The 13,111-nt window shown below is 45.2% G+C and overlaps 1 protein-coding gene across 1 annotated transcript in view; it reads right to left on the bottom strand.

Moving 5' to 3' along the window:
• Positions 1 to 11,000, bottom strand: part of LOC138671830 (olfactory receptor 2T5-like) — a 46,747-nt gene extending 35,747 nt beyond the window's left edge. The window contains exons 1-2 of the mRNA XM_069759964.1: positions 10,910 to 11,000; positions 5,280 to 6,195 (exon numbers count right to left, since the gene is read on the bottom strand). Of these exons, the coding sequence (XP_069616065.1) occupies positions 5,280 to 6,195; positions 10,910 to 11,000 (1,007 nt within the window). The remainder of the gene's footprint in view (positions 1 to 5,279; positions 6,196 to 10,909) is intronic.
• Positions 11,001 to 13,111: the final 2,111 nt, after the last annotated feature.

A 13,111-nucleotide genomic window follows, 5' to 3' on the forward strand; every position in this document is an offset into this window, starting at 1 on the left:
GGCGAAAACTTTCTAGAAAAGAAAGCACATGGCTTCATCACCGAGCCATCAGAACTTCTTTGCGACAAAACAGCCCCTGCTCCAATCTCAGAAGCATCAACCTCAACCTGAAACGGGAGCGAAACATCTGGCTGGCACAACACAGGGGCAGAAGAAAAACGACGCTTCAAATCCTGAAAAGCCTCTACAGCTGCAGAAGACCAATTGACCACATCAGCACCCTTCTTGGTCAAATCCGTCAACGGTTTAGCAACACTAGAAAAATTAGCGATGAAGCGCCGATAAATATTAGCAAAGCCCAGGAACATTTGCAGGCTCTTTACAGATGTCGGCTGAGTCCAATCGTAAATGGCCTGGACTTTAACAGGGTCCATCTCGATAGTAGAAGGGGAAAAATGAACCCCAAAAATGAAACCTTCTGAACTCCAAAGAGACACTTTGACCCCTTCACAAACAAGGAATTCGCACGAAGGACCTGGAACACCATTCTGACCTGCTTCACATGAGACTCCCAATCATCCGAAAAGACCAAAATATCATCCAAATACACAATCAGGAATTTATCCAGGTACTCTCGGAAGATGTCATGCATAAAGGACTGAAATACTGATGGAGCATTGGAAAGCCCGAATGGCATAACCAGGTACTCAAAATGGCCCTCGGGCGTATTAAATGCTGTTTTCCATTCATCGCCTTGTTTAATACGCACAAGATTATACGCCCCTCGAAGATCTATCTTGGTGAACCAACTAGCCCCTTTATTACGAGCAAACAAATCAGACAGCAACGGCAAAGGATACTGAAATTTGACTGTAATTTTATTAAGAAGGCGGTAATCAATACAAGGTCTCAAAGAACCATCCTTCTTGGCCACAAAAAAGAACCCTGCTCCTAACGGTGATGACGACGGGCGAATATGGCCTTTCTCCAAGGATTCCTTTATATAACTCCACATAGCGGCGTGTTCTGGCATAGATAAATTGAACAATCGGCCCTTAGGAAACTTACTACCAGGAATCAAATTAATTGCACAATCGCAATCCCTATGAGGAGGTAGGGCACTGGCTTTGGGCTCATCAAATACATCCCGGTAATCCGACAAAAACTCTGGAACTTCAGAAGGAGTGGAAGACGAAATAGACAAAAATGGAACATCACCATGCACCCCCTGGCAACCCCAGCTGGACACAGACATAAATTTCCAGTCCAATACTGGATTATGAACCTGTAGCCATGGCAACCCCAAAACGACCACATCATGCAGATTATGCAACACCAGAAAGCGGATATCCTCCTGATGTGCAGGAGCCATGCACATGGTCAATTGGGTCCAGTACTGAGGCCCAATTCATGGCCAAAGGCGTAGCATCAATTCCTCTCAATGGAATAGGATACTGCAAGGGCTCCAAGAAAAAACCACTGCGCCTAGCAAACTCCAAGTCCATCAAATTCAGGGCAGCGCCTGAATCCACAAATGCCATAACAGAATAGGACGACAGAGAGCAAATCAGAGTAACAGACAATAGAAATTTAGACTGTACCGTACCAATGGTGGCAGACCTAGCGAACTGCTTAGTGCGCTTAGGACAATCGGAGATAGCATGAGTGGAATCACCACAGTAAAAACATAGCCCATTCCGACGTCTGTGTTCTTGCCGTTCAGCCCTGGTCAAAGTCCTATCACATTGCATAGGCTCAGGCCCATGCTCAGATAGTACCGCCAAATGGTGCACAGCTTTACGCTCACGCAAGCATCGATCGATCTGGATGGTCAAAGACGTAGACTCATTCAGACCAGCAGGCATGGGAAATCCCACCATGACATCCTTAAGGGCTTCAGAGAGACCCTTTCTGAAGATTGCTGCCAGGGCACATTCATTCCACTGAGTGAGCACAGACCACCTTCTAAACTTCTGACAATATATCTCTGCTTCATCCTGACCCTGACACAGAGCCAGCAAGATTTTCTCTGCCTGATCCACTGAATTAGGTTCGTCATAAAGCAATCCAAGCGCCAGGAAAAACGCATCAACATCATGCAATGCCGGATCTCCTGGCGCAAGGGAAAATGCCCAGTCTTGAGGGTCACCATGTAACAGAGAAATAATGATCTTTACTTGTTGAACAGGGTCACCTGAGGAGCGAGGTTTCAAGGCAAGAAACAATTTACAATTATTTTTGAAATTCAAGAACTTAGATCTATCACCAAAAAACAAATCAGGAATTGGAATCCTAGGCTCTGACATCGGATTCTGAACCACAAAATCTTGAATGTTTTGTACCCTTGTAGTGAGATTATCCATCCAAGAGGACAGACCTTGAATGTCCATGTTTACACCTGTGTCCTGAACCACCCAGAGATAAAGGGGAAAAGAGAGACAAAACACATTGCAAAGAAAAAAAAAATGGTCTCAGAACTTCTCTTATCCCTCTATTGAGATGCATTAGTACTTTGGGCCACCTGTACTGTTATGACCTGGTGGTCAGGACAATAATGGACCTGGTGGTTAAGAGCACACGGAATGACCTGATAGTTACTGATAATAAGGACGAGTTCTGGGACGTTGGAACTCTGCTGACCGCAATCCCTAATCCTATCACGCACACTAGAAATAGCCGTGGATTGCTCCTAACGCTCCCTATGCAACTCGGCACAGCCTAAGGAACTAGCTAGCCCTGAAGATAGAAAAATAAAGCCTACCTTGCCTCAGAGAAATTCCCCAAAGGAAAAGGCAGCCCCCCACATATAATGACTGTGAGTAAAGATGAAAATACAAACACAGAGATGAAATAGATTTAGCAAAGTGAGGCCCGACTAACTGAACAGACTGAGGATAGGAAAGGTTGCTTTGCGGTCAGCACAAAAACCTACAAAAAGACCACGCAGAGGGCGCAAAAAGACCCTCCGCACCGACTCACGGTGCGGAGGCGCTCCCTCTGCGTCCCAGAGCTTCCAGCAAGCAAGACAACAATAAAAATAGCAAGCTGGACAGAAAAATAGCAAACCAAAGAAAAACAAGCAGGAACTTAACTTCTGCTGGGAAGACAGGTCACAAGAACGATCCAGGAGTGAACTAGACCAATACTGGAACATTGACAGGTGGCATGGAGCAAAGATCCAAGTGGAGCTAAATAGAGCAGCCAGCTAACGAATTAACCTCGTCACCTGTGGAAGGAAACTCAGAAACACCCACCAGAGGAAGTCCATGGACAGAACCAGCCGAAGTACCATTCATGACCACAGGAGGGAGCCCGACAACAGAATTCACAACAGTAGTCACTGGGAATGGTCTTCCAACAATCTTGAAGGAGTTCCCAGAGATGCTTAGCACTTGTTGGCCCTTTTGCCTTCACTCTGCGGTCCAGCTCACCCCAAACCATCTCGATTGGGTTCAGGTCTGGTGACTGGAGGCCAGGTCATCTGGCGTAGCACCCCATCACTCTCCTTCTTGGTCAAATAACCCTTACACAGCCTGGAGGTGTGTTTGGCGTCATTGTCCTGTTGAAAAATAAATGATGGTCGAACTAAACGCAAACCGGATGGAATAGCATGCCGCTGAGGTAGCCATGCTGGTTCAGTATGCCTTCAATTTTGAATAAATCCCCAACAGTGTCACCAGCAAAGCCCCCCCACACCATCACACCTCCTCCTATATGCTTCACGGTGGGAACCAGGCATGTAGAGTCCATCCGTTCACCTTTTCTGCGTCGCACAAAGACACTGTGGTTGGAACCAAAGATCTCAAATTTGGACTCATCAGACCAAAGCACAGATTTCCACTGGTCTAATGTCCATTCCTTGTGTTCTTTAGCCCAAACAAGTCTCTTCTGCTTGTTGCCTGTCCTTAGCAGTGGTTTCCTAGCAGCTATTTTCCCATGAAGGCCTGCTGCAGAAAGTCTCCTCTTAACAGTTGTAGTAGAGATGTGTCTGCTGCTAGAACTCTGTTTGGCATTGACCTGGTCTCTAATCTGAGCTGCTGTTAACCTGTGATTTCTGAGGCTGGTGACTCGCATAAACTTATCCTCAGAAGCAGAGGTGGTCTTCCTTTCCTGGGGCGGTCCTCATGTGAGACAGTTTCTTTGTAGCGCTTGATGGTTTTTGCCACTGCACTTGGGGACACTTTCAAAGTTTTCCGAATTTTTTGGACTGACTGACCTTCATTTCTTAAAGTAATTACGGCCACTCGTTTTTCTTTACTTAGCTGCTTTTTTCTTGCCATAATACAAATTCTAACAGTCTATTCAGTAGGACTATCAGCTGTGCATCCACCAGACTTCTGCACAACACAACTAATGGTCCCAACCCCATTTATAAGGAAAGAAATCCCACTTATTAAACCTGACAGGGCACAACTGTGAAGTGAAAACCATTCCCGGTGGCTACCTCTTAAAGCTCATCAAGAGAATGCCAAGAGTGTGCAAAGCAGTCATCATAGCAAAAGGTGGCTACTTTGAAGAACCTAGAATATAAGACATAATTTCAGTTGTTCCACACTTTTTTTGTTAAGTATATAATTCCACATGTGTTAATTCATAGTTTTGATGCCTTCAGTGTGAATGTACAATTTTCATAGTCACGAAAATACAGAAAAATCTTTAAATGAGGTGTGTCCAAACTTTTGGTCTGTACTGTATATGATGATCAAAGCATGCTAACCCTTCACATGCTGTTATCAAGAGCGACATCGGCACATGAGGAGTTTGATAGGAGGAAAGCACCCCCTCTGCCAGTAGATCGGCACCCCAGAGAACGATCGCAGGGTGTCAGCAGCTCCCATGTGATCACCGACTAATGATGTCCCATTGGGATGGATGGAGTCAAGTCCAGAGACACTGCAGGCAACTCTTGTGTGATCAACGGCCAATGACATCCCCGATGGGCTGGATGGAGACAAGTCTGGAGATGCTGCAACCACGGGAGCATGTTTAGGCCACACAGGCTGCCCACAGTAGTACAAGGAACATGGGACTTGGCTTGCTGTGTTGACAAATGGCTCCTGAGATATTTTTGAGAAATGACTTCACCATTGATCCACCACCAAATCAATGTAACACCGAGCTGTTGGTGCACCTGGAATGAAGACAAGAGGAGGAGTCTGTCTACAATACATTACACCCATCACCAAAAGAAGTTCTTCTCTCTAATATTTGTCTAAAAGGAATGTTGAAAAAATAAAATATATGGATATTACAAACATTCAAAAACATATTATACAGTATGATGGGTAGACAGTTCCCTTCTTTCCACATTTTTCCAGAAACAACCAAAATTCTTGCACATGTTTTCCAGAGTCCTTTTTATCTCTTTGTTTTGGAGGCAGAATATAATGGGGCTGCTAATATGCGGCACATAAGTGTAGACAGAATTCATCAGCACCGTGACTTCAGGGTCGGGGATGACCAGACACTGGTAGGCGTAGTCAACGATTCGAGGTATGTAGAAGATGATGATGATAGTCCAATGGGTGATGCAGGTGTTTAGGGCTTTTTGCCAAGTTTCTAGGCGGGTTGTGGTGCGGATATTTATAATTACTAGAATATAGGACATTACGATGAGTGAGAACGGACCCATGTGGATTATCAGACTAATGTAGAATGCATTCCTTCTATTGGCAGAAGAGTCCATGCAGGAGAGGATCGCCACCCTCGAAACAGTACAGTGCAAGTTGTTTATTCTAATAGGACCACAGTATGGAAGAAACACCGCCAATGTCATGACGTATATCCCAACTGAAGCTGCGGCAAACAAGGCGGCTAAACATAGGAATATGGAGACCCGATTATTGATGATGGCGTGATATCGGAGAGGTTTACAAATAGCCACATAGCGATCAAAGGCCATTAGTAGGAGGGTTAACGAATCAAGAGCATTCAATGTATGGACGATGGTCATCTGGAGAAAGCAGGTGGACAAGGAGATGGACTCTGCACCCATCCAGTACTTGGAGATGACCTTGGGCAAGGTGGTGGTGTCAAAGAGCAGGTCAGACATGGCCAGATTGGCGATAATGATATACATAGGCTGGTGGAGATGTTCTTTCAGGAGGACTATCATGATGAGGATGGTATTGGCGCAAAGTGAGAAGCTGTAATTAGAGAACATGAGTGCAGCCAACACAGGGTAGAACTTCTCCTTGAGACCCGAAAATCCAACAAGGACAAAATAGAAGGAAGTGGAGTCATTGGCCATAAGATCTGTGAAACCAGGTGTAAAATATGAACATAGATTACATATACGGTATATTTTCACTTTTCACACCTGTATACATTACACATAAATAAAACATTCAGGCACATCTTACTCATACATATACACTACTACTTGCAGTCCTATGTAACTCCGCCAATAATGTATAAATACAATTAAACATGTAGCTTTCATCTTTGTTGAATTCTTTCCTGTTTCCTTTAGAATATCATTCCTTGTTTTTGATTAATGAAACTGATTGCAAAGTGTGCCATCTGCGATGTGTGGATCACATACATTACTTCTTACATACATTACGAATTCTCTAAACAGGACACAATTGTAACAAACCTGCAGCTGTGTTAGTTCTGTTGAAGTCTCCAGTTATTCACTTCTAGCAGAGAGCTTGAAAATAGAAGAAATATGGGGGGTTCAGCCCCACGAACACCTTGAGGCTATGGGACCCTGGTAGTGCCGACCTGTAGTGCCCCCTGCTGCTGCCCGTCGCTGCCTGCTGCTGCCTGCTGCTGCCTGGCGGTGCTTGCTGCTGCCTGTCAGTGCCTGCACTTTCGGCTTTTTATACAGACCTCTGTGTAACAGGAACAATCCCTAATGACCTAATGAGCTCACAGCTGAAGACGTTCAGGAGAGATTTATTACAGGAAGCAATGTCAGATTTTATTAATTATCAGTTATCATTAGTGTATCTAAAGTCCGATGGGCCCACCTGCATGTTGGTCAGATGTGTAGACCCTTGTAGCATTTCAGTTGCTATAAAGACATGTGTTCACTAGGGTTGAGCGAAACGGATCGGACAAATTCAAAAATCGCCTACTTTCAGCAAAGTTGGGTTTCATGAAAGCTGACCCGATCCCAGTGTGGGATCGGCCATGAGGTCGGCGATCTGCGCGCCAAAGTCGCGTTTCAATGACGCGAAAAGCGCCATTTCTCAGCCAATGAAGGTGGACGCAGAGTGTGGGCAGCGTGATGACATAGGTCCTGGTCCCCACCATCTTAGAGAAGGGCATTGCAGTGATTGGTTTGCTGTCTGCGGCGTCACAGGGGCTATAAAGGGGCGTTCCCGCCGACCGCCATGTTACTGCTGCTGATCTGAGCATAGGGAGAGGTTGCTGCCGCTTCGTCAGAAGCAGGGATAGCGTTAGGCAGGGTCCATTAACCCCCAAACCGCTTGTGCTGTAGCGATTTCCACTGCCCAACACCACCTTTTGTTTGCAGGGACAGTGGAGTTTATATTTTTGTGCATCAGCTCTGTAGCTTATTAGGCTGCCCTAGAAGGCTCCCAGATAGCTGCATTGCTGTGTGTACGCCGCTGTGCAAACCAACTGCTTTTTTAAAAGCAAAAATCCTGTTGCTCCTTTCTGCACAGTTCTCTTGTTTATTTGTCCACACTTTTGTGTGCAGCAGTCCTTTTTATTGCTGCCATACTTGTTCTGAGATCATTCTAGGGAGATTGAAATTGTACTACAGCCCTTGTATTTTTTCATAATTCTTTCAGCCACGTTCTGCCACTTACATTGTGTTGTTTTATGCACAGGGCCTGAGTTTTGGTTCAGTCTCCCAAAAAAGAAAGGGAGATTTAAATTCTCAACAAGTTTATATACACCTTCTACCTTGTTTTACAGTACCATATAACGGTTGTTATTTTGGTTAGATTTTCCAAAAAATGAGGAAGTCTGGTGGAAGAGGCCGTGGGCGGTGGTTGCCAGCTGGTACTGATGGTGGTGGTGGTGGTGGAGCATCTGGTGGTAGTGGCAAAAGCACAATAGCACCAAAGGCTCGAGGTGTAGAGGCAGCGTCATCGTCTGGCTGCACAAGGCCTCGAAGGCTCCCTTATCTGGGAGTAGGAAAACAGCTTTTAAAGCCGGAGCAGCAGGAAAAAGTTTTGGCTTTCCTTGCTGACTCAGCCTCTAGCTCTTTCGCCTCCTCTTCAGAAAGTTCCAAATATAAAAGCAGCTAGTCGTCAGTGGATGCTCCCGGTCAGGAACAAGTCGCTTCCTTGTGTCCTTCACCCAAACCAAAAGTGAAGGATGCGTCAGGCGACACAACGGGTTACTCCATGGAGCTCTTTACACATACCGTTCCTGGGTTAGAAAGGGAAATTGAACAGCCCATTACAAGATGAATCGGACGTGGAGTGCACAGATGCACAGCCAGATTATTATGCTGTTCCATTGACTCAGATCACTACATTGCCCTCACAGTGTACTGAGCCAGAATCTGACCCTGATGAGACTATGGTGCCCCGTCCCGAATGCTATAGCACCGGCTTACACGGTGACACAGAGGAAGGTGCAGATGAAAGTGCAAGTTCCATCATCAGGTGGGGGGGCATACTCGTTGGCGATGTCACTGGCACAGGGCAAAAGTGTCTCTGGCAGTGGGAGGCGCCGCCCGCCGTCAAACACACCGCCGTACTATGAGGGTCCCTGTGCCAGTGCCAAATAGTGGGCCCCCCCTGCTTGCTCGAGATCACAGCACTTGCAAAGTTGAAATTCTTACTTCTCCCTGCTCCACCACCGTGACATATTCCACGTTTCCTGGGCCCACGAAATCTTGAGCCAGCCCTACCCCCCACAACTTTAGCCAAATGACCCCCAGTTTTCAATGCCTAAGGGTATGTGCACACGATGCGGATTCTGCTGCGGATTTTTCCACAGCGGAATTGGAAAATCCGCAGTGCAAAACCGCTGCAGTTTTCACTGCGGATTTTACTGCGGTTTCTTCTGCGGATTCCTCTGCGGGTTTTCAACAGCACTTTCCTATTGGTGCATGGTGAAAACCGCTGCGGAATCCGCAGAAAGAAGTGACATGGTACTTCTTTTTTTCCGCAGCGTTTCCGCGCGGAATTTTCTGCATCGTGGGCACTGCGGTTTTTGTTTTCCATATGGTAACATTGTACTGTACACTGCATGGAAAACTGCTGCGGATCCGCAGCAAAAACCGCACCGTGTGAACATACCCTAACTATTATTATAAAGTAAATTAAGATTGACAAGCTTAAGTAATAAGAATTGATGTTTTTGGCATTAAAATGGGCACTGTAGGTGTTTTCCTGTCCTCCACTCACTGCCAAACTTCGATTCCCCATTGACTTGCATTGGGTTTCGCGTTTCAGTCGGCCCCCATAATGTCCCCATCCTGGTATAATGTCGTCCATCCTGGTATAATGGCCCCATTATGTAGTGTTGCCCATCCTGGTATAATGTCCCCATTCTGGTATAATGTTGCCCATCCTGGTATATATGTCCCCATTCTGGTATAATGTTGCCCATCCTGGTATAATGTTGCCCATCCTGGTATAATGTCCCCATCCTGGTATAATGTCCCCATTCTGGTATAATGTCGCCCATCCTGGTATAATGTCCCCATTCTGGAATAATGTCACCCATCCTGGAATACTGTCCCATCCTGGTATAATGTCCCCCATCCTGGTATAATGTCCTCCATCCTGGTATAATGTCCCCATTCTGGTATAATGTCACCCATCATGGTATAATGTCCTCCATCCTGGTATAATGTCCCCATTCTGGTATAATGTCGCCGATCCTGGTATAATGACTTCCATCCTGGTTTAATGTCCAAATTGTGGTATAATGTGCCATCCTGGTATAACGTCCCCATCCTGGTATAATGACCACAAAGGACAAAAAGACAGCGCCATGCTGGGTAGTGAAAAAATAAAGGCTTACATTTTATCCTGCCTCCTGTAGCGACGTTTCGGTCACAAGACCTTTATCAAGCACAGTATACAGCGTTCTAACCACCATTATATACACAGAACCCCTCCCACCCCATTAACATAGCACCAATAGAGTGTTAATACAAAAGTGAAAAAACAGTTCCATAAAGATACTAGCATACTGGCCCCTCAAACCATAGATGGATAATAACTCTGATCGTTATTTATAACCAGATATCATTACAATAGAGCTCCTATCCCTACATTTGTAAACAGTAACATACCACCAATCAGTCTATAGCATTATAGTTCCCATGACGATAACCACCCCCACGGGCATACCCCAACAGAGCACCAACCTATCCCACCAATAGTATCCCCACATATACAGCGCAACCAAGTGCACATGTCACATCCTTGTATAATGTCCTCGATCCTGGTATAATGTCCTCGATCCTGGTATAATGTCACCCATCCTGGAATAATGCCCCATCCTGGTATAATGTCCCCATCCTGGTATAATGTCCCTATTCTGGTATAATGTTGCCCATCCTGGTATAATGTCCCCCATCCTGGTATAATGTCGTCCATCCTGGTATAATGTCCCTATTCTGGTATAATGTCCCCCATCCTGGTATAATGTCGCCCATCCTGGTATAATGTCCCCCATCCTGGTATAATGTCGCCCATCCTGGTATAATGTCCCCCATCCTGGTATAGTGTCCTCATCCTGGTATAATGTCGCCCATCCTGGTATAATGTCGCCCATCCTGGTATAATGTCCCTATTCTGGTATAATGTCGCCCATTCTGGTGTAATGTCCTCATCCTGGTATAATGTCCCCCATCCTGGTATAGTATCCCCATCCTGGCATAATGTCGCCCATCCTGGTATAATGTCCCTATTCTGGTATAATGTCGCCCATTCTGGTGTAATGTCCTCATCCTGGTATAATGTCCCCATTTTGCCTCCCATCCGTTCTTCTCCAGCACATTTTAAAAGAAACAAATTATTTTACTCACCTTCCTCAGCTCCCAGGTCACCTGGTGTTCTCTTCTGTAGCCGGTGCAGGAGGCGGCAGCTGATTTTGGTACACTGACACAGGCAGCGCATGACGTTACTGCAATGCTCCATGCATCACTGGCTAGCATTGCAGTGCAGGGAGCCGAAGGGTTTTTGCGCCATAATACATGTCCAGGTTAATGTGTGTCCAGGCCCAGTCTTTACACGCATGTTAATTATTATTATCTTAACACAGGAGTTTTTTACAGGCTGACCTCAATTTTCAGCCATTTGACTTTTTCTGAAGCCGGACTTAAGACTTGTCCTATAAATCCAATACATATAACACCCTTTATAAATACCGTATATACTCGAGTATAAGCCGACCCGAGTATAAGCCAACCCCCTAATTTTGCCACGAAAAACTGGGAAAACTTATTGACTCAAGTATAAGCCTAGGGTAACATAGTAACATAGTAACAGTTAGTAAGGCCGAAAAAAGACATTTGTCCATCCAGTTCAGCCTATATTCCATCATAATAAATCCCCAGATCTACGTCCTTCTACAGAACCTAATTGTATGATACAATATTGTTCTGCTCCAGGAAGACATCCAGGCCTCTCTTGAACCCCTCGACTGAGTTCGCCATCACCACCTCCTCAGGCAAGCAATTCCAGATTCTCACTGCCCTAACAGTAAAGAATCCTCTTCTATGTTGGTGGAAAAACCTTCTCTCCTCCAGACGCAAAGAATGCCCCCTTGTGCCCGTCACCTTCCTTGGTATAAACAGATCCTCAGCGAGATATTTGTATTGTCCCCTTATATACTTATACATGGTTATTAGTAACATAGTAACATAGTAACATAGTTAGTAAGGCCGAAAAAAGACATTTGTCCATCCAGTTCAGCCTATATTCCATCATAATAAATACCCAGATCTACGTCCTTCTACAGAACCTAATAATTGTATGATACAATATTGTTCTGCTCCAGGAAGACATCCAGGCCTCTCTTGAACCCCTCGACTGAGTTCGCCATCACCACCTCCTCAGGCAAGCAATTCCAGATTCTCACTGCCCTAACAGTAAAGAATCCTCTTCTATGTTGGTGGAAAAACCTTCTCTCCTCCAGACGCAAAGAATGCCCCCTTGTGCCCGTCACCTTCCTTGGTATAAACAGATCCTCAGCGAGATATTTGTATTGTCCCCTTATATACTTATACATGGTTATTAGATCGCCCCTCAGTCGTCTTTTTTCTAGACTAAATAATCCTAATTTCGCTAATCTATCTGGGTATTGTAGTTCTCCCATCCCCTTTATTAATTTTGTTGCCCTCCTTTGTACTCTCTCTAGTTCCATTATATCCTTCCTGAGCACCGGTGCCCAAAACTGGACACAGTACTCCATGTGCGGTCTAACTAGGGATTTGTACAGAGGCAGTATAATGCTCTCATCATGTGTATCCAGACCTCTTTTAATGCACCCCATGATCCTGTTTGCCTTGGCAGCTGCTGCCTGGCACTGGCTGCTCCAGGTAAGTTTATCATTAACTAGGATCCCCAAGTCCTTCTCCCTGTCAGATTTACCCAGTGGTTTCCCGTTCAGTGTGTAATGGTGATATTGATTCCCTCTTCCCATGTGTATAACCTTACATTTATCATTGTTAAACCTCATCTGCCACCTTTCAGCCCAAGTTTCCAACTTATCCAGATCCATCTGTAGCAGAATACTATCTTCTCTTGTATTAACTGCTTTACATAGTTTTGTATCATCTGCAAATATCGATATTTTACTGTGTAAACCTTCTACCAGATCATTAATGAATATGTTGAAGAGAACAGGTCCCAATACTGACCCCTGCGGTACCCCACTGGTCACAGCGACCCAGTTAGAGACTATACCATTTATAACCACCCTCTGCTTTCTATCACTAAGCCAGTTACTTACCCATTTACACACATGTTCCCCCAGACCAAGCATTCTCATTTTGTGTACCAACCTCTTGTGCGGCACGGTATCAAACGCTTTGGAAAAATCGAGATATACCACGTCCAATGACTCACCGTGGTCCAGCCTATAGCTTACCTCTTCATAAAAACTGATTAGATTGGTTTGACAGGAGCGATTTCTCATAAACCCATGCTGATATGGAGTTAAACAGTTATTCTCATTGAGATAATCCAGAATAACATCCCTCAGAAACCCTTCAAATATTTTACCA

The sequence above is a fragment of the Ranitomeya imitator genome, chromosome 3, assembly GCF_032444005.1.
Source record: "Ranitomeya imitator isolate aRanImi1 chromosome 3, aRanImi1.pri, whole genome shotgun sequence".
Classification (NCBI taxonomy): Eukaryota; Metazoa; Chordata; class Amphibia; order Anura; family Dendrobatidae; genus Ranitomeya; species Ranitomeya imitator.